The following is a 19,846-nucleotide window of genomic DNA, read 5'->3' as shown; positions in this document are numbered from 1 at the left end:
GATGTGAGACAAGAGACTGACCTGCTGAATGTTATGGAAGTAGCATTGCAGATGTTAGACAAGAGACTGACCTGCTGAATGATATGGAAGTAGCATTGCAGATGTGAGACAAGAGACTGACCTGCTGAATGTTATCGGAGTAGCATTGCAGATGTGGGACAAGAGACTGACCTGCTGAATGTTATCGGAGTAGCATTGCAGATGTGAGACAAGAGACTGACCTGCTGAATGTTATCGAAGTAGCATTGCAGATGTGAGACAAGAGACTGACCTGCTGAATGTTATCAGGGGAGCATTGCAGATGTGAGACAAGAGACTGACCTGCTGAATGTTATGGAAGTAGCATTGCAGATGTGAGACAAGAGACTGACCTGCTGAATGTTATCAGGGGAGTATTGCAGATGTGAGACAAGAGACTGACCTGCTGAATGTTATCGAAGTAGCATTGCAGATGTGAGACAACAGACTGACCTGCTGAATGTTATCGAAGTAGCATTGCAGATGTGAGACAACAGACTGACCTGCTGAATGTTATCGGAGTAGCATTGCAGATGTGAGACAAGCGACTGACCTGCTGAATGTTATCGGAGTAGCATTGCAGATGTGAGACAAGAGACTGACCTGCTGAATGTTATCGGAGTAGCATTGCAGTTGTGAGACAAGAGAATGACCTGCTGAATGTTATCGGAGTAGCATTGCAGATGTGAGACAACAGACTGACCTGCTGAATGTTATCGGAGTAGCATTGCAGATGTGAGACAAGAGACTGACCTGCTGAATGTTATCGGAGTAGCATTGCAGATGTGAGACAAGAGAATGACCTGCTGAATGTTATCGCAGTAGCATTGCAGATGTGAGACAACAGACTGACCTGCTGAATGTTATCAGGGGAGCATTGCAGATGTGAGACAAGAGACTGACCTGCTGAATGTTATGGAAGTAGCATTGAAGATGTGAGACAAGAGACTGACCTGCTGAATGTTATCAGGGGAGCATTGCAGATGTGAGACAAGAGACTGACCTGCTGAATGTTATCGAAGTAGCATTGCAGATGTGAGACAACAGACTGACCTGCTGAATGTTTTCGAAGTAGCATTGCAGATGTGAGACAAGAGACTGACCTGCTGAATGTTATCGGAGTAGCATTGCAGATGTGAGACAAGAGACTGACCTGCTGAATGTTATCAGAGTAGCATTGCAGATGTGAGACGAGAGACTGACCTGCTGAATGTTATCAGAGTAGCATTGCAGATGTGAGACAAGAGACTGACCTGCTGAATGTTATTGGAGTTACATTGCAGATGTGAGACAAGAGACTGACCTGCTGAATGTTATCAGGGTAGCATTGCAGATGTGAGACAAGAAACCGACCTGCTGAATGTTATCGGAGTAGTATTGCAGATGTTAGACAAGAGACTGACCTGCTGAATGTTATCAGTGTAGCATTGCAGATGTGAGACAAGAGACTGACCTGCTGAATGTTATGGAAGTAGCATTGCAGATGTGAGACAAGAGACTGACCTGCTGAATGTTATCAGTGTAGCATTGCAGATGTGAGACGAGAGACTGACCTGCTGAATGTTATCAAAGTAGCATTGCAGATGTGAGACAAGAGACTGACCTGCTGAATGTTATCGGAGTAGCATTGCAGATGTGGGACAAGAGACTGACCTGCTGAATGTTATCAGAGTAGCATTGCAGATGTGAGACAAGAGACTGACCTGCTGAATGTTATGGAAGTAGCATTGCAGATGTGAGACAAGAGACTGACCTGCTGAATGTTATCAGAGTAGCATTGCACATGTGGGACAAGAGACTGACCTGCTGAATGTTATCAGAGTAGCATTGCAGATGTGAGACAAGAGACTGACCTGCTGAATGTTATCAGTTTAGCATTGCAGATGTGAGACAAGAGACTGACCTGCTGAATGTTATCAGGGTAGCATTGCAGATGTGAGACAAGAGACTGACCTGCTGAATGTTATCAGTGTAGCATTGCAGATGTGAGACAAGAGACTGACCTGCTGAATGTTATCGGAGTAGCATTGCAGATGTGAGACAAGAGAATGACCTGCTGAATGTTATCAGTGTAGCATTGCAGATGTGAGACAAGAGCCTGACCTGCTGAGTGTTATCAGAGTAGCATTCCAGATGTGAGACAAGAGACTGACCTGGTGAATGTTATCAGAGTAGCATTGTAGATGTGAGACAAGAGACTGACCTGCTGAATGTTATGGAAGTAGCATTGCAGATGTGAGACAAGAGACTGACCTGCTGAATGTTATCAGGGTAGCATTGCAGATGTGGGACAAGAGACTGACCTGCTGAATATTATCAGTGTAGCATTGCAGATGTGAGACAAGAGACTGACCTGCTGAATGTTATCAGTATAGCATTGCAGATGTGAGACAAGAGACTGACCTGCTGAATGTTATCGGAGTAGCATTGCAGATGTGAGACAAGAGACTGACCTGCTGAATGTTATCAGAGTAGCATTGCAGATGTGAGGCAAGAGACTGACCAGCTGAATGTTATCAGTGTAGCATTGCAGATGTGAGACAAAAGACTGACCTGCTGAATGTTATCGGAGTAGCATTGCATATGTGAGACAAGAGACTGACCTGCTGAATGTTATCAGTGTAGCATTGCAGATGTAAGACAAGAGACTGACCTGCTGAATGTTATCAGTGTAGCATTGCAGATGTGAGACAAGAGACTGACCTCTTAATGTTATCAGTGTAGCATTGCAGATATGGGACAAGGATTCTCTGGATATCTGATGTCACTCCAAGATTTATTATCAAAGCAACTTTCCTTTACTTTTGGTTCAGTTTTAAAGGGAATGTCTGAACGGATCTCTTACACCATTGATGTATTCTGCCAATGACAGCAGTCGGTCAGTTTTCTTTCTGGAGTTTCGACAATTTGACTAGTGTCACATAAATAAGGCCATAAGTCATGCTAGGGCAAAGTAGGACTAAACCCAAAAGTTTCTTCAAAAGGTGTGGGATTTAAATTTCCGACAAAACTTCCATAATTTCAATAAAGTTTTTGTTATCAGTTAGAATAACAGTTAAAAATCGGGTAATTTCTGTAACTAATAGATGCAGGCAACATGACATGGCCTTCCTACATGGTGTGTGACCAATGATGGTAAAAGTCACTTGAACTACAACATTAATGTTCTAGCATCACAGATGAAACTTGATAAATCTCATTTGGAGTTGATAATTCACTTAGTGTGCAAAATATCCAGATATAAAAATATATTTATCATGCATATGAATTTATTAATGATCAATTTCTCTTTTCTAGGCAAAGATTTCCTTTGTGTCCAGTCACTCGATGGCACTGTTTCATTCTTTGAACAGGAGAGTTTTGCTTTCACTCGATTTCTGCCTAATTTCTTACTTCCTGGTCCAATCTGTTACATCCCAAGAACGGATTCTTTCATAACTGTGTCCTCAAGTTGGCAGGTAGAGAGCTACAAGTACCAAGTCCTAGCGGTGGCTCAGGATGCGGACTCCAAGGAAGATTCGCAGAAGGTCGCAGTTGGAAAAAAGATAACGGTTTGTATTGATATTAAACTTGAAAGATGTTAGAATTGATTACAGATATCAGTATTGTAGGAGGTATCAGTTTAGATTTCATTCAATTTTTCAGTAAATTGATTTGCTTAGTAGGAGATAAACTGATGTCAGTTTACATTGTATTCAGTATATTGAGATTCCAGTATATATGCATCTCAGTTATCGTTGACATATCAGCATGTCTGAAATTCAATTTCAATGCAGTTTACATTCCAGCTATAAATGATATCTGTTTATTTTTGTTATGATGCAGTGATTCAGTGATGTATCAAATACATTGAATTTCTAGGTATAGATTTGTCAGTATGAATTAGAACACTGATATTAGTATATGCTGTCTTGCACTATCTTGATATATCACATATTAGTAGTCAGTGATATCATCATATATTTAACTGTATTTTATTTTTATTTGTCAGTATGTGTTTGAACTAGATTCAGTGACATCAGCTTATGCAGACTTTCCCAATTTGAAGATACCACATATCAGTAATCAGTGATATCATCATGGTATTGACTGTATGTTATATTTATTTGTCAGTATGTGTTTGAAGTAGATTCAGTGATATCAGTATCTGCTGATTTGCACAATTTTGAGATATGACATGTCAGTAACCAGTGATATCATCGTACATTTAACTGTATTTTATATTTATTTGTGATTTTGAGGTATCCTTATGCATTTCCATAATCAATGATATCATCATTGATTGAACTTCAATAAATGCACTGTACATTCATATCAAACCAAGTATGAGAACTGTGTATTTCAGATACAAAGACATCAGTGTGTGATATATGTTAGTGCCTATATGTAACCAGTATGCTATACGTGTCATTGCTAGTAATTTCTGGAATTGTAGCAATTATTAAAACATTCACTTCCTGCTACATTTGAGACAGCCAATCTTTTCTGTCTTTATAGGTTGATTGGATGTATAATTTAGGTGAACCAGTGCTGGATGTTACCATCGCTCCTATTATTAATGGTTCACCCGTAATCCTTGTGTTAGGTGAGTATGTCCTATGTAAGTTCATTATTAATGGTTCACCTGTAATCCTTGTGTTAGGTGAGTGTGTCCTATGTAAGTTGTATACATTTTTGCTGCCAAATGTCTTAATCAGTCGATGACAATGTTCCTGTTACGTACAGTGTCAATAAACTTAGTGTGACTGAATAGCAAGCAAAACAAGAAATAAACATTTCATGTCTTATATTTTACTGGACAAATTGTACTTTTATATCTTTAATAGCCAGTTTGCTTGTTGTATTTGCTGGATAGTTAATTAATCTGTTGACCAAATGTATATAGGATATAAACGGTTCTGAAATTGTCTTCAGAAGAATTAAGACCGAGCCACCACTGGTAATAATAAAAACCTTTTCATGCTTTTGTTTTTCAGGAGAAAGATCAGTCTATTGTTTAAAAGACAATGGTACTCTGAAGTTTATGAAGAAGTTAGAATATAACCCAGTTTGCTTTTATCCAAATGCTTCAGGTAAATCATATCCAAGTTATTTTCATTTAGAGAGGATCCATTGTCCTCATGTGGTACTATTATGTTGTGCTATTTATGTTAGATATAGTTTGTAATGATTCTTAGGGGAAATGGGGGGGGGAGCATTGGTGTCTGGGATAACATAACCATTTAGGAGAGGTTAACAGTGGTTGCTCAGTTTGTATCTGAAATTTTTGTGGTTGAATTACATGTACTCTGTAATTTTGAGGTTTTTTAAACTAATAGTTGACAGGCATTTACTTGTCTTTCACAGAGTCTGATTAATTTGCATAATTTATTACAAAGACAGAATCATCAATCACTTAATCGTATATTATAGGACAGTGTAATTTGAATTGTACACTGCTCTGAGATTTACATTTATCAATTAGTTTTGAGATTTAATAAGTAATTACATCTTTCTGGTAGTATGGGTGTGGGGGGGGGGGTAACTTTTCAATCTGAGTTCTCCTACAGGCCTCTCTATTCTCCTATAGTCTTTCATCTTCGTCTGTTTGTTTCTTCATCAGTTTCAGAAGACCAGCTCCTTTACCTGGTGGGGACTCAAACAGGACAGATAATGGTATACAGTGGAGTAACTTTAAAATGGGCAGCCAAATTACAGTATTCTCCAATAGCTCTGAGAGTGGGACAGTTTCAGTAAGTTATTAGCCAAGTTACAATATTCTCCAATAGCTCTGAGAGTGGGACACTTTCAGTAAGTTATCAGCCAAGTTACAATATTCTCCAATAGCTCTGAGAGTGGGACAGTTTCAGTAGGTTATCAGCCAAGTTACAATATTCTCCAATAGCTCTGAGAGTGGGACAGTTTCAGTAAGTTATCAGCCAAGTTACAATATTCTCCAATAGCTCTGAGAGTGGGACAGTTTCAGTAAGTTATCAGCCAAGTTACAGTATTCTCCAATAGCTCTGAGGGTGGGACAGTTTCAGTAAGTTATCAGCCAAGTTACAGTATTCTCCAATAGCTCTGAGAGTGGGACAGTTTCAGTAAGTTATCAGCCAAGTTACAGTATTCTCCAATAGCTCTGAGAGTGGGACAGTTTCAGTAAGTTATCAGCCAAGTTACAGTATTCTCCAATAGCTCTGAGAGTGGGACACTTTCAGTAAGTTATCAGCCAAGTTACAATATTCTCCAATAGCTCTGAGAGTGGGACAGTTTCAGTAAGTTATTAGCCAAGTTACAATATTCTCCAATAGCTCTGAGAGTGGGACAGTTTCAGTAAGTTATCAGCCAAGTTACAATATTCTCCAATAGCTCTGAGAGTGGGACAGTTTCAGTAAGTTATCAGCCAAGTTACAGTATTCTCCAATAGCTCTGAGAGTGGGACAGTTTCAGTAAGTTATCAGCCAAGTTACAGTATTCTCCAATAGCTCTGAGAGTGGGACAGTTTCAGTAAGTTATCAGCCAAGTAACATTATTCTCCAATAGCTCTGAGAGTGGGACAGTTTCAGTAAGTTATCAGCCAAGTTACAGTATTCTCCAATAGCTCTGAGAGAGGGACAGTTTCAGTAGGTTATCAGCCAAGTTACAATATTCTCCAATAGCTCTGAGAGTGGGACAGTTTCAGTAAGTTATCAGCCAAGTTTCAGTATTCTCCAATAGCTCTGAGAGTGGGACAGTTTCAGTAAGTTATCTCTATACTCAGTACCACTTAACAACAGTGACAATGAAAGATCAAAAGATATTTCAAAAAATGCAGGAATGAATACTGCATCTATTAAAATGCATATATGGCAGACAGTTGAGTTACCTACACAAGGTCCCAACTAGTCCTGAGGGCAAACTGTTATGTCAAATTAATATCATATTTGTAAAATTGCTCACTTTTCAATGGCCCACACTCTTACGTAAGTAGTTACAACACAGTGACATTTTTTTAATTTAAATTCCTTATAAAAACAGGTTAATGCTCTTCCATATTTGTTATATGTGGCTTTTAACTGGTGCATGGTAATTTATCAAGCCCTTCCATTCGATGCCTGACAGGTGAATATTTTGTCATCTTATCACAGAGATTTGAAAGGTGTGATAACAAGCCTTGATGCGGATGGACACCTGGCATGTTCCTACCTGGGAACAGATCCATCTCTGTTAGTGGTTCCCACCCCAGAGTCTCGAGAAATAAACTACGACGAACAGGATGAGGAGATGAAGAAACTCCAGCAGACAATAAGAGAATTATCTCACTCAGCAGGTAAGAGGAGTCAATGAGTGTATTTACCTGCTAACTTCAAGTCAGTATTGTGTTTATGACTAATCAAGTTATAACTCTCTGCTAAGTCATTGTTACTGGATATATTTTACTGGAAGTATTTCAGATTAAAATTAATAGAAATTAAAATGTATCCACCTTTGTATAAAATATTGCAGAAACTCATTTTATTGTCTTGTTTTGCCATAGACATTTTACCAAAGACAGGAACACAGGATGAGCTTATCATAAAGGCCCATGTCCCATCCAACCTGGACAAGAACTCAGTAAGTTGGCAAAATTTTAATGTAGTAAAATAATACTTTGAAGGTACAACTCCATTAAAATCCTCTCATAAGTTAAAAGAGCATTGATGTATGTTTACATTGACCAGGTATGTCAGCACAATATAACATGCTATTGCATTTATGTCAGAACATACTTGAGGGAATATCTCGTATAGCATTACATAGCATAGATAGGCTTTCAGGGTAAATGTACACTGATGCCCAGCCTCATTTGCATATAGTATTCTGGGTGGTAGTTGTTGTGATCAAGCATTCGAGCTACGTCCTAACTGATCGCAGATGTACCGTCTTTATCAAGCATCCACAATTTGTAGTTTTAATTTTTATGTTAAAGGTTTGTGAATATTTGTTATCAAGTTCTGTGGAGGTAAGAGAAGGTTTGCAGATAAAGTTAATCATTCCACCTTTTCATTCTTTATTTTTTGTTCATTTAATATTAGCTTGCGTTATTGTTTGAATTATTAAACAGCTGAGGCCTAAGTGAGTGGCTATTGAAACAGTTCTTGGTTTCAATGAGTCAATTTAATTTGATGTCAAATTTTGATGATAATTTTGGTTTAATATATTCAGTTTTTGTGCCCTGTTTGCCGTTCTTGTTTCCAGTCAATACTGCAGACTACCAGTTTAATGTTATGTGTGTGATTACACATAATCTTGAGAAAAAATTTGCTTGGATTATTGATTTGGGTTTTTCTTTCTTTGGTTCTGTTGGAAGATATTGAATGCACTAAACCTTTGATGTAATCTTGTTTAATATTTGCATGCCATCTAGGAACATTCACAAGTGGAGGAGAAGGTATTTTTTAATTCTGTAGACCAGAGTTGGTTCTTAGTTTTCTTCTCAGTAGAATTTAGTGTGCTTTACATTTGTTCTGTTTTTGAGTTAGTATAGATGGAATTGGAATAAAATGTAACCTTAAAATGCACAACACAACATAACACAGCAAAGTAATGCAATCCAATATAATCAATAGAATATGATACACAATATAGTACATAACAGTACAATAGAATACAATACAATATAATACAATAGAACACAATATAGTACAATAGAGTATAATACAATAGAACACAATACAATATAATACAATAGAACACACTATAATATAATACAATATGATACAATACATTATTATACAATATAACACATTATAATACAATATATTACAATACAGTATAATACAATAGAACACAATATAACACAATACAGTATAATACAATAGAACACTAATAAAATACAATATGATACAATGCAATATAATACAATATAACACATTATAATACAATGCAATATATATAATATAATACAATGTACTACAACACAATACAGTATGTACAATACAGCATAATACAAAACAATATCAGATGTTAACAAAATATAATGTGCATTGCACGTTATTTGCACTTGCAATAGAGAAATTCAAAATAACAATCAAATGCAGTCCAGAATCAATGCATTTGCAATACTTAAACATATAATGTAATATCATCTTATACAATTAAACTACAATATGTTTTGAATTTCTGGGTAAGTTGGCATTATTAATTAACTAGGAACTTTGTGCCCACATTTCGCTCTCTTTTTCTGTTTTCATTTCTGCTGAGACTTTTCTTCCACTTTTCCCGTTGTATTTTGCTTTGAAACACAGCAAGCGCTGTTTTATTTTTCAATGCATATATTCATGTTTGGTGGGTAGATGACAGCATGTCGGTATAGTGTACAGTCCTACATTCTGGTTCTTAGCTTCCCCTTACACTATAAGTATTATGTTCTGTTCTTTCCAAGTCAACCATTTTGGGTAATGTTTGACAGCATTGCAGTCAATTGGGCTACTCTCACAATCTCTGATTGCTTGATCAAAATCAGATATTTTCAAAAGGACAATTTTTCTGTAGTAAATTGGAAGTGAACACTTTTATAAGTTTTAATGTGGATCTGATTAAATGTAAAGTTAGTTAATATGTTGGAATAACTGTGTGGAATGGACACGGAATATACATTCTACAGAATGTTTAATACTACAAATTAGTTTTCATTTCTGGCAACATCATTATGCAAGTTTATGTTTTCTTAAATAAGTGAGAGGTTGCAATTTCAAAGGAATGATAGTATTTAATAATTAATTAAAATACTGGTCTTAGCTATCCTTACAACATTTGTCTATTTAATTTTTGCTCTCTGGTAGATTTCACCAGAGGATGGAGTGAAGGATCAAGATCCGATGCCATCTCTGACTGTAAAGGTAAATATTGGTTTTCTTTTTTACCTGTGGCAGACACCGTTCTTGTTTTACAAGTATGAGTAACCGTGAGGTGCCAAACACCTGGACTTGTTCATGAGTAAAAACAGCATGAGTAACTGTGAGGTGGCAGACACCGCACTTGTTTCATGAGTATAAACAGCATGAGTAACCATGAGGTGCCAGACACCGCACTTGTTTCATGAGTAAACAGCATGAGCAACCATGAGGTGCCAGACACCAGACTTGTTTCATGAGTATAAGCAGCATGACTAACTGTGAGGTGGCAGACACCGCACTTGTTTCATGAGTAAACAGCATGAGCAACCATGAGGTGCCAGACACTGCACTTGTTTCATGAGTAAACAGCATGAGCAACCATGAGGTGCCAGACACCACACTTGTTTCATGAGTATAAACAGCATGAGTAACCGTGAGGTGGCAGACACCGGACTTGTTTTACGAGTAAACACAGCATGAGTAACCATGAGGTGCCAGACATCGCACTTGTTTCATGAGTATAAACAGCATGAGTAACCGTGAGGTGGCAGACACCGGACTTTTTTTACAAGTTAAACACAGCATGAGTAACCATGAGGTGCCAGACACTGGACTTGTTTGAGGACGGTTGACTGGCCCAAACCTTGTATTCACCAATCCATTACATCTATGGTTTCCTGTTATCATTTACATGTGTGATGGCACATACAGCATTTAAATAAATTTCTAGTTATGAACCAGTTATGAAACTATTGCAACATTGTTTCCTTTTACTGGAATCTTGTTAACATTAGTAAAGAATAAACATGCCGTATTGCATTGTTAACTTTTGATTTATTTGCTTTGAGCACTAAACAATGTTATTTCTACATCTGTCTATTTTCCTTTCTTCGTAGATCTCCTTATCGAGTAGGTCAGGATTACAAAATGTCCGTTTACTAATATTCAGTCCGTTCCCTATCTCTGCGAATCAAGGGACATTTACCATTCCATATGTAGGTAAGTTTAAAACCTGTGTTGGAATCAGACAAACAAATTGACCTCATTTTGAATCTTTATATTTACCTTCATTGAGTGTCAGTTTCTGTGGATAAACCTTAAGTAAAACATTGAAAATTTTGTAACAATCAGAGTTCTCAGTTAAAGATTAAACTCCTGTTTCATGATGATATGCACCAGACCTTTGTCATGGTGTTTTATTGTCCATTTCTTAATTTGAAAGATTCATCTGTGATGTAATTATTTAGCAAACATATTTGCAATAATTGTTTTCTGAAATATGCAATCTTAATTTGGGTATGTGACTTAATTTGTTCTTTACAATGGTAATGGAATGTCTTTATTCTTCAGGAGATGACTCCAACCCCTCAGAAGTGCTGGTTTCATTCTTTATGCGAGGAAACTCGCTGCCTGCTAACCTCATTGCCATGGCAACAGCTACTTACTATCTGCCTTCAGGTAGGGGAGACCATAAAGCAATCCTTCCTTATGTCTATCAGTTTTGTAAATGTAAGTTTGTAAAGGTGACTTTGAAAAGTTGGATTTGACCGCTCTATAAGAATGAAACAGAACCTTTAGTAAACTTCTATTCGCGTGTTGTGATTTGTGTGTTCTCATTTGTACCTGATTGTATGTTCTGATTGTGTGTTCCTATGTGTGTGTTATGATTGTGTGTTCTGATGATATGTGTTCTGATGTGTGTGTTCTGATTTGTTCTTATTTTGTGTTCTGATTTGTTCTGATGTGTGTTATGGTTTGTGTGTTCTGATGTGTGTTCTGATGTGTGTTATCTGATTTGTTCTGATTGTGTGTTCTGATTGTGTGTTCTGATTTGTACCTGATTGTGTGTTCTGATTTGTACCTGATTGTGTGTTCTGATTTGTACCTGATTGTGTGTTCTGATTTGTACCTGATTGTGTGTTCTGATTTGTACCTGATTGTGTGTTCTGATTTGTACCTGATTGTGTGTTCTGATTTGTACCTGATTGTGTGTTCTGATTTGTACCTGATTGAGTGTTCTGATGTGTGTTCTGATGTGCGTATTCTGATGTGAGTGATCTGATTCGTTCTGATTTTTGTGTTCTGATGTGTGTGTTCTGATTTGTTCTGATTGTGTGTTCTGATTTGTACCTGATTGTGTGTTCTGATGTGTGTTCTGATTTGTGTTCTGATATGTGTTCTGATGTGCGTGTTCTGATGTGAGTGATATGATTAGTTCTGATTTTTGTGTTCTGATGTGTGTGTTCTGATTTGTTCTGATTGTGTGTTCCAGGGGTCGAAATTTACGCTATTCCGCTATCCCGCGATAGTAAAATCATGAACGGAATACCAAGTTGCTTGGGATCGGTATTCGGTATGGATAGTGCTAAAAGTGAAAGCTAACAATAAACTTTGACAAATCCATCTAAAATTGTATTTTATTTGTTTACCGGGCGTAAAAACTTGCCCAGAAATACAAACGAAACTTTATATATACGTGAGTTGCAGTTGAGATCTCGTCAAAATTACACCGTTCGGCCTAAGATAGCCTAGCCTAAGGTGGCTATTGCCCAAGTTCCGCTAGCCTAGCCTATATATCTGTAAATGTGTTCTGCTGCAAACAATACACGAATTACGTTCATCATATGTCATTCAAAATACACTTTCACGTAACAACAAAAGTTTGGCGGCATACACGTGAGTGAGTTACAATATCCGTAAGTTTCCCACCCTGTTTCGGGCTGTACTACGTACACAGCCAATCACAGTTGCGGAATCTTAAGTTTATTGATTAACGTTACTTGACAGTACTTCATGACCAGACCACTTTGTGGAAGGGTTTATTTCGTTCAACTGCGCCATTGCCGCGCGTGGTTATACAAGTATTATATGGGTTTCAAGGCTTTGCATGTGACATTCACTGACTTCTCTGTGATATTGTTCTCCTTAAATTACTATAGGCCTACAATAAATAATTATCATGAAATTTTTAGGTTTAAAAAATATTCACAACATGCATGTGTTTCGTGATGTATCCGAATTACCTCTAACGACGCTACACGTGCGTCGCGTACAAACAGTATCGTTTACGGTAAACGAGATAAATCCTACCAACTAGAATGATAAACAATTTATCGTTCAAGTATAGGTAGGATTTAGATTGTTTACTACTGTACAGCTCACGCGCGTACGTACAGCAATACATTTTCACGCGGCATATAGACTGTCAGTATCTTATCGACTGTTGTTACAACACCGTTTATAATGAATTGCACTGACATTTACAATTACATGAGTCTCTTTTGTTTTCCCCGATTTTTGCTAACGATGTTGCAAAGTTAATATATCGCGCGTGTTTTTAAATAATGTATGTATGGTTTGGGGGTTATTCAGAAACTATTAAATTGAATTGACATATAATCAGGATCAATTATTCTCCCAATCCTTCATTTCATTTGGGTCGTTCGAAGGACTACAAAGCACATTTAAAAGAGTAAAAAGTCTGACGTAATTTCTAGTCGTCTCGGACGACCGTGAAAATCCTACATTGCATTCAGAATAATCAGGTTATTAAGCTGAGGGCTAAAGATGTGGCGTTTTTTGCCTAATATGCAGCCACCATGCAAAAAAACAAAATTAGATAAGAGGGAAAGAGACACTGAATATGACAAGGATAAAAGAGAAAGAAAATTCCTGCCTTCTTGGAAATCCACATTTCCTTGGGTTTCGTACAATAAGGAAACCAATAAAATGTTTTGTGACATTTGCATCGAAAAACCTGGAATAGCAAACAAACAAGGAGCCTTTTATCTTGGAACCAGTAACTTTGCCCTTTGTTCAATAAAGGCCCATTCGGTGTCAAAGGAACATGCAAAAATTGAGGGGATTGAGAAAGCTGCCCAAATTCCTGAAGGCCAGTCAGTTGCTGAGAAGGTTTTAAAACAACTAAATGCTCGCCAAGTTTGTCAAATGGGTCACCTGTTCCGTACATGTCAGGCGCTAGTGAAACATGGTCGTCCTTTCACAGATTTTCCGTGGCATTGTGAACTGGATAAAAAGAAAGGATTAGATATTGGGACCAGCTACCAAAATGACAAGTCCGCAGCAATATTCACTTCGTACATAGCAAATGCGCAGGCCAACAAGCTTAAGTCCCAGCTGGGTGAGGCAAAGTTTTTCAGTGTATTGGTGGATGGGAGCACTGATACGTCAGTGAAAGAGGTTGAACTTAGTTACGTTCGTTACTCCATTTGCGGAGAAGTCTATGTCAGATTTCTTGCCATCAAGTCACTCGAAAGGGCTAATGCAGAAAACATCTTCAAGCAGGCAATTTTAGGAACACTCCAGACATACTGTGATTTAGATGTGGAGGCAGTGGCATCAAAGCTAGTCGGCTTTTGCAGTGATGGTGCTAGTGTGATGACTGGCATCAGGACAGGGGTCTCTGCAAGGCTTAAAGAGATCCAGCCCCTTACACAGACCATTCACTGCATGGCTCATCGTCTGGAGTTGTCCCTAAAAGACAGCATTAAGGGCAAGTTGGAGTATGTGGGGGACATGGTGGAACATGTTAAACATGTATACTTGTTTTACCATCAAAGTGCCCTTAACCGGGCAAACCTGCAAACAGCTTGCAACGCCGCTGGTGTGAAATATCAGGTACCATCCAAAGCTACTGGAACTCGATGGGTCGCACATCTTCACCATGCTCTTGAAGTTATTATTTCAATGTATCCTGCTTTAATTGAGCATTTTCAACAGGTAATTATAATTATTACTTTCAAATTCCTTCAAAGCACTACCAGACCTGCCAATCTTTCTGTCCCAATAAATGGGAGATTTTAAATTTTCCAAACAGGAAAAAATAAGGAGTTTAGTTATTTCCAACTGAAATAATGTAGAGTAGGCTAATATATGAACATGGAAACACCTGGAGAATGGTTCATTAAGCCCGGAGATTTAAAAAAAAAACTGGGAGGCTCCTGGTAAAACCAGTAGAGTTGATAGGTCTGCACTACTACAGGAAAACATTTTTTGTAACATAGGCCTATTAAAGAACTTATAAAATTCTTGTAACCAGTGAAGGTGAAGGGCTAAGATGGCAAGAGTGAAAAAAGGTGTAAGGTAAACTAAAGAGTAGAATAAGGAAGTAGATGCTGAAACGAGACCCTCCACCCCACCCCTTCTTCCAGGTTTCCTCAGATAAACTATTCAAAATATAAAGAATTAGCAGCTTATTATACTTTCTGAAAAAATGTATTTTTCACTTAATCATATTCGACCTTCAAGAAAGAACATCCTCAAATGACAGTACATTTATTTTCTTCTCATCTTTTAAATGGTTTTCCTTCTTAGATGCAAGGATTCCCTGTTGGTGGCAAGGATGGTGTGAGGATGGAACAGAAGCTGAAAGCATCTAGACTGTTGAAGAAAATGACACAGCTGAAATTCCTCCAATGTTCGCACCTTCTGTTGGATGTACTGCAGGTTTTGAAAATGATCTCTCTCAAGCTACAAGAGCAGGATTGCTCCCCAGCTGAACTTATGAAGTTGCTTGACGATGGGAAAGATCAACTTAACAAGATGAAAACTAGGTAGAAATTATTTCAAATATATATTCAGGTACAACATTCATCTTTGACTTCCAGATAAAACAATCAGTTTTATTTTATTAATTAAATTTCTAGACCAGGACCGAAGTGGAGAAGAGTCAAAGAGTGTAAAGACCTCTACTCTGGAGTAAAACTACATGGATTAGGTTTGACAGACAACCAGGTGACAACTATAATTGACACTGTGAAAGAGAAACTGGATGACAGACTTGGAACTGATGCTGAAATCATTGCTCACATGGGCTTCCTCAATTTCAAGTGCTGGCCACCTAAAGATGAAATGAAAGGTACCCTACACATCTTATTCCTAAACAAATTTACCATATTGTAAAGATAAATTAGATCGTCAATAAGAATATTTATTAAAGAAGTTATTTATCTGTTAAAAAAAAAATCAATTTCATTAATATGATTTATCACGACATTGTTATACATAATGCTTAAGTAACAACAAGTTTATGCGCTCAGCTCTAAACAGAAGTGACTGAAGGGCCCAGTCTTGATCACCAATTTCTCTTCCAGACTCTGCACCTACAGAGAGAGAGAGATATATATATATATAAACATTATCGATATTTTACAAGTAGAAGATTAACTTTACAGAACAAAATAATTTATTTTTCAGAGTACGGAGATGACAATTTACAGCATATTGTTGATTTCTTTGAGAAAATGCTGCAATCCAAAGATGTGGTTGTGGATGCTGTTGAACTAGAGTGGCTGGCCTTAAAGAAGGACATCTATAATCGGTAGGTGCTAGGCCTATAGTTTGCAGAAACCATTCACCTTAAGCTAACTGAACCAGCTCTAAATTTTAAAAGGAATTTAATATTTTTATTGTGATAAATGTACCTGCTTTATGCTGAGAGCCACCAATTGAGATTGTTGTTTATAGAAGCAAATTACTTAAACAAAGTATTACACTTTATATAAGCCTATAAATAAATATAAGCCTATAAATCAAATTTCCAATTGTACCAAGTCCATCACACACTCTGATTTCCATAGTAAAATTTACAATTACCTAAAATGTTCCTGGTAAATTTCCTGAAACCTTGGTACCTCCAATAGACTCCACTCCATTCAACCCTGGGAAAGAACATTCCAGTCCACAGCTCCTCTTGTAGAGAAGATATTGTTCTCACTCTTCGCCTCGGCAACACTCACCTCACCAGTTTTTGCTTTTATCAAACCATCCCAAACCCAACTGTCGTATTTTGCAGAGTTGAACTCAGTATCCACCATATCTTACACACAACCTAATTGAAAGAGTAACAGGACTACCAACATTTTGAGGTGATACATTGTGATCAGCCCTTGTCACTGCTATGGTTTTATAATGGAAAGTTTATATGGCATTGTCTGTGGGCACAGGCCACTTAATGTTTTCCTTATTATTTTCAGCTTCCCAAACCTTGGTGGCAAAGAAGAGCATGAACTTCAACAGACTAAAACAATGAAGTGGGGAAAGGTGCTCAGCACAATTGATTGCTCCAACTACCAAAACATTGTAGCTGCTGTCACTCCCAGCTACATCTGCTGAATGTGAGAGGGGCTTCAGCTACATGAAACATGTGAAAACAGACTGGCGAAGCAGACTGAAAGATGTTATGCTCACAAGTCTCCTCCGCATATTCATAGACGGCCCTGAAATCACAGACTACGACCCCAATGCTGCCATTGATCTGTGGTTAAAGGGTGCGTTGAAGACCAGACGACCATGGCATAAGCCATACAAGCCAAGGCAGAGGTCTACTCAAGACAGCACGACCAGTAGCGAAGATGACTCTGGTTCTGAAGATAATTCTGATGATGATTAAATACAGCTGCCGTTTTCAAATTTTACAACCTCCGTCCTGGGTTACCTGCCTTCTTGCCTCAAAACACTTTATATGATTCTCAATAAACCAACATAATACTCAACCTATAATTTGTTGTGTTCTTTTTTCTCTTTTTATAGTTTCAAAGGAATAGTGGAAAATGAGACGGAATAGTGTATTTTCAAATCCACTATTCCGCTGGAATAGTGGTAAATATTCTAAGATTCGACCCCTGTGTTCTGATTTGTACTGATTGTGTGTTCTCATTTGTTCTGATTGTGTGATCTGATTTGTTCTGGTTTGTGTGTTCTGATTGTTTGTTTTGATTTGTTCTGATTGTGTGTTCATATTTTATGTAATCCCCAAGACTTCCTAGAACACTTCCTTCACAAGTATGTTGTATATGTAATTACTGTATTATCTAGCTGTGTATTCTGCTGCAGTTATAAACCAAGTGAAAGAAATGATACTTTATTTAAGATCATCTTTTGTTCGTGGTATTTGACCTTATATAAACTACATGAATCAGCCTCCAAAGAGGATCTGGGTAGGATTGATGCATTGACTAAAGATTCTTACTAGCAAAGTTTACATACAGTACATGTTGTGTTTTCTCTTGTGGATGGTCAGAATATTTCAAGCTTTCAACTTAACATGTAGTATAACATTGGTATGTTTGATGACCTTCCAACACCTTTCTGTTTCCTTTACCAGGGTCACCGAGAGTGATACAGTGCAATATCAAGCTACCCTTAAAGCTTGTATGTAAACCAGTGGCCCCCCTCAAGAATTCTACCTACAAGTTAACTCTAGACAACAACAAGAGCTGTGTTAACCTACAAACTCTCTTTCCAGGTAAGGTTTCTACAATATATACATTAGTTAAGGGAAAGAGAACCAGATGGGAATGGAACACACCTGATGAGAAGGGGTGTTGTGGGCTAGGGCCCAGGGTCAATTAGGGGGCGTAGGGAAATAATGGATATGTGTTAACCTACAAACTCTCTTTCCAGGTAAGGTTTCTACAATATATACAATTAGTTAAGGGAATGTAGTTAATACATTAGTTAAGGGAAAGAGAACCAGATGGGATGGAACAGACCTGATGAGAAGGGGTGTTGTGGGCTAGGGCCCAGGGTCAATTAGGGGGCGTAGGGAAATAATGGATATGTGTTAACCTACAAACTCTCTTTCCAGGTTAGTTTTCTTCAATATATACAATTAGTTAAGGGAATGTAGTTCATACATTAGTTAAGGGAAAGAGAGGCAGATGGGATGGAACAGGCCTGATGAGAGGGGTTCAACAGACTAGGGCCAGGGTCAATTAGAGGGCGAAGGGAAATAATGGATGAAGAGCACCGTATCTTCATCAAATACTCAATACGAATTGTCACCAGACCTGGCTCTTGGTGCCATATGTAGAGTGGTGGGTGGGGGGGGGGGGGGTGGAGATGGAGCATAGTTACTTTGTTCACTTACCTTGGTATCTATCATTGCAGATTATATAACCGGAGATGGGGCTGGCTCTGAGAATGCTGTTGGTTTCCGGATCCTAGGAGGTCCCATGGTGACATTATTGTCATCTAAATCATCACGTAAGTTACACATTCAATTAGCCCAATTCAAGGACCACCCCCCCCCCCCCCGTATGGAATAATGAACTAACCCCTGCTATGTAATGATGTACAGACCACTGCTATGTTATAACGTACTGATCCCAATATGTATTAATATACTGATCCCCACTGTGTTATAGTGTACTGATCCCAATATGTTATAATGGACTGATCCCCACACTGTAATAATGTACCAAATCTACTTTGTAATAATGACTTGACCACCACTATGTGATAGTGTACTTATCCCTGCTATGTTATAATGTACTGATCCCCACTATGTTATAGTGTACTGATCCCACTATGTTATAATGTACAGGCTCCTGCTATGTAATAATGTACTAAATCCACTGTGTCATAATGACTTGACCACCACTATGTAATAGTGTACTTATCCCTACTATGTAATGATGTACTAATCCAAATGTGTTATAATGTACTAATCCCCATTATGTAATAATGTACAGACTCCCGCTATGTAATAATGTACTAAATCCACTGTGTCATAATGGCTTGACCTCCACTATGTGATAGTGTACTTATCCCTACTATGTGATAATGTACTGATCCAAATGTGTTATAATGTACTGATCCCCACACTGTAATAATGTACTAAATCCACTGTGTCATAATGGCTTGACCTCCACTATGTGATAGTGTACTTATCCCTACTATGTGATAATGTACTAATCCAAATGTGTTATAATGTACTAATCCCCACTATGTAATAATGTACAGACTCCCGCTATGTAATAATGTACTAAATCCACTGTGTCATAATGGCTTGACCTCCACTATGTGATAGTGTACTTATCCCTACTATGTAATAATGTACTGATCCAAATGTGTTATAATGTACTAATCCCCACTATGTAATAATGTACAAACTCCCGCTATGTAATAATGTACTAAATCCACTGTGTCATAATGGCTTGACCTCCACTATGTGATAGTGTACTTATCCC

At 37.8% G+C, this 19,846-nt stretch overlaps 1 protein-coding gene and 1 pseudogene across 8 annotated transcripts in view; both read left to right on the top strand.

Annotated features, from left to right (window-relative positions):
• The window catches only part of LOC139964853 (protein PTHB1-like), a 67,221-nt gene that overhangs the window by 37,321 nt on the left and 10,054 nt on the right, over nt 1-19,846 (top strand). For 6 of the 8 annotated variants that reach the window (XM_071966882.1, XM_071966880.1, XM_071966885.1 and 3 more), the window contains 12 exons: nt 3,316-3,569; nt 4,516-4,603; nt 4,995-5,090; nt 5,621-5,750; nt 7,125-7,306; nt 7,514-7,590; nt 7,946-7,978; nt 9,801-9,857; nt 10,751-10,853; nt 11,205-11,312; nt 17,980-18,120; nt 18,765-18,860. In XM_071966882.1, coding sequence (XP_071822983.1) covers nt 3,316-3,569; nt 4,516-4,603; nt 4,995-5,090; nt 5,621-5,750; nt 7,125-7,306; nt 7,514-7,590; nt 7,946-7,978; nt 9,801-9,857; nt 10,751-10,853; nt 11,205-11,312; nt 17,980-18,120; nt 18,765-18,860 — 1,365 coding nt within the window. Of the gene's footprint in view, nt 1-3,315; nt 3,570-4,515; nt 4,604-4,994; nt 5,091-5,620; nt 5,751-7,124; nt 7,307-7,513; nt 7,591-7,945; nt 7,979-8,383; nt 8,408-9,800; nt 9,858-10,750; nt 10,854-11,204; nt 11,313-17,979; nt 18,121-18,764; nt 18,861-19,846 lie in introns of all 8 variants that reach the window. The other 2 variants (XM_071966878.1, XM_071966884.1) reach the window with 2 other exon arrangements.
• LOC139964854 (zinc finger protein 862-like) lies at nt 11,339-17,495 on the top strand (annotated as a pseudogene).

This window comes from Apostichopus japonicus, chromosome 23 (genome assembly GCF_037975245.1).
Source record: "Apostichopus japonicus isolate 1M-3 chromosome 23, ASM3797524v1, whole genome shotgun sequence".
NCBI classification, from domain to species: domain Eukaryota; kingdom Metazoa; phylum Echinodermata; class Holothuroidea; order Aspidochirotida; family Stichopodidae; genus Apostichopus; species Apostichopus japonicus.
This window is presented reverse-complemented; position numbering and strand designations above follow the sequence as displayed.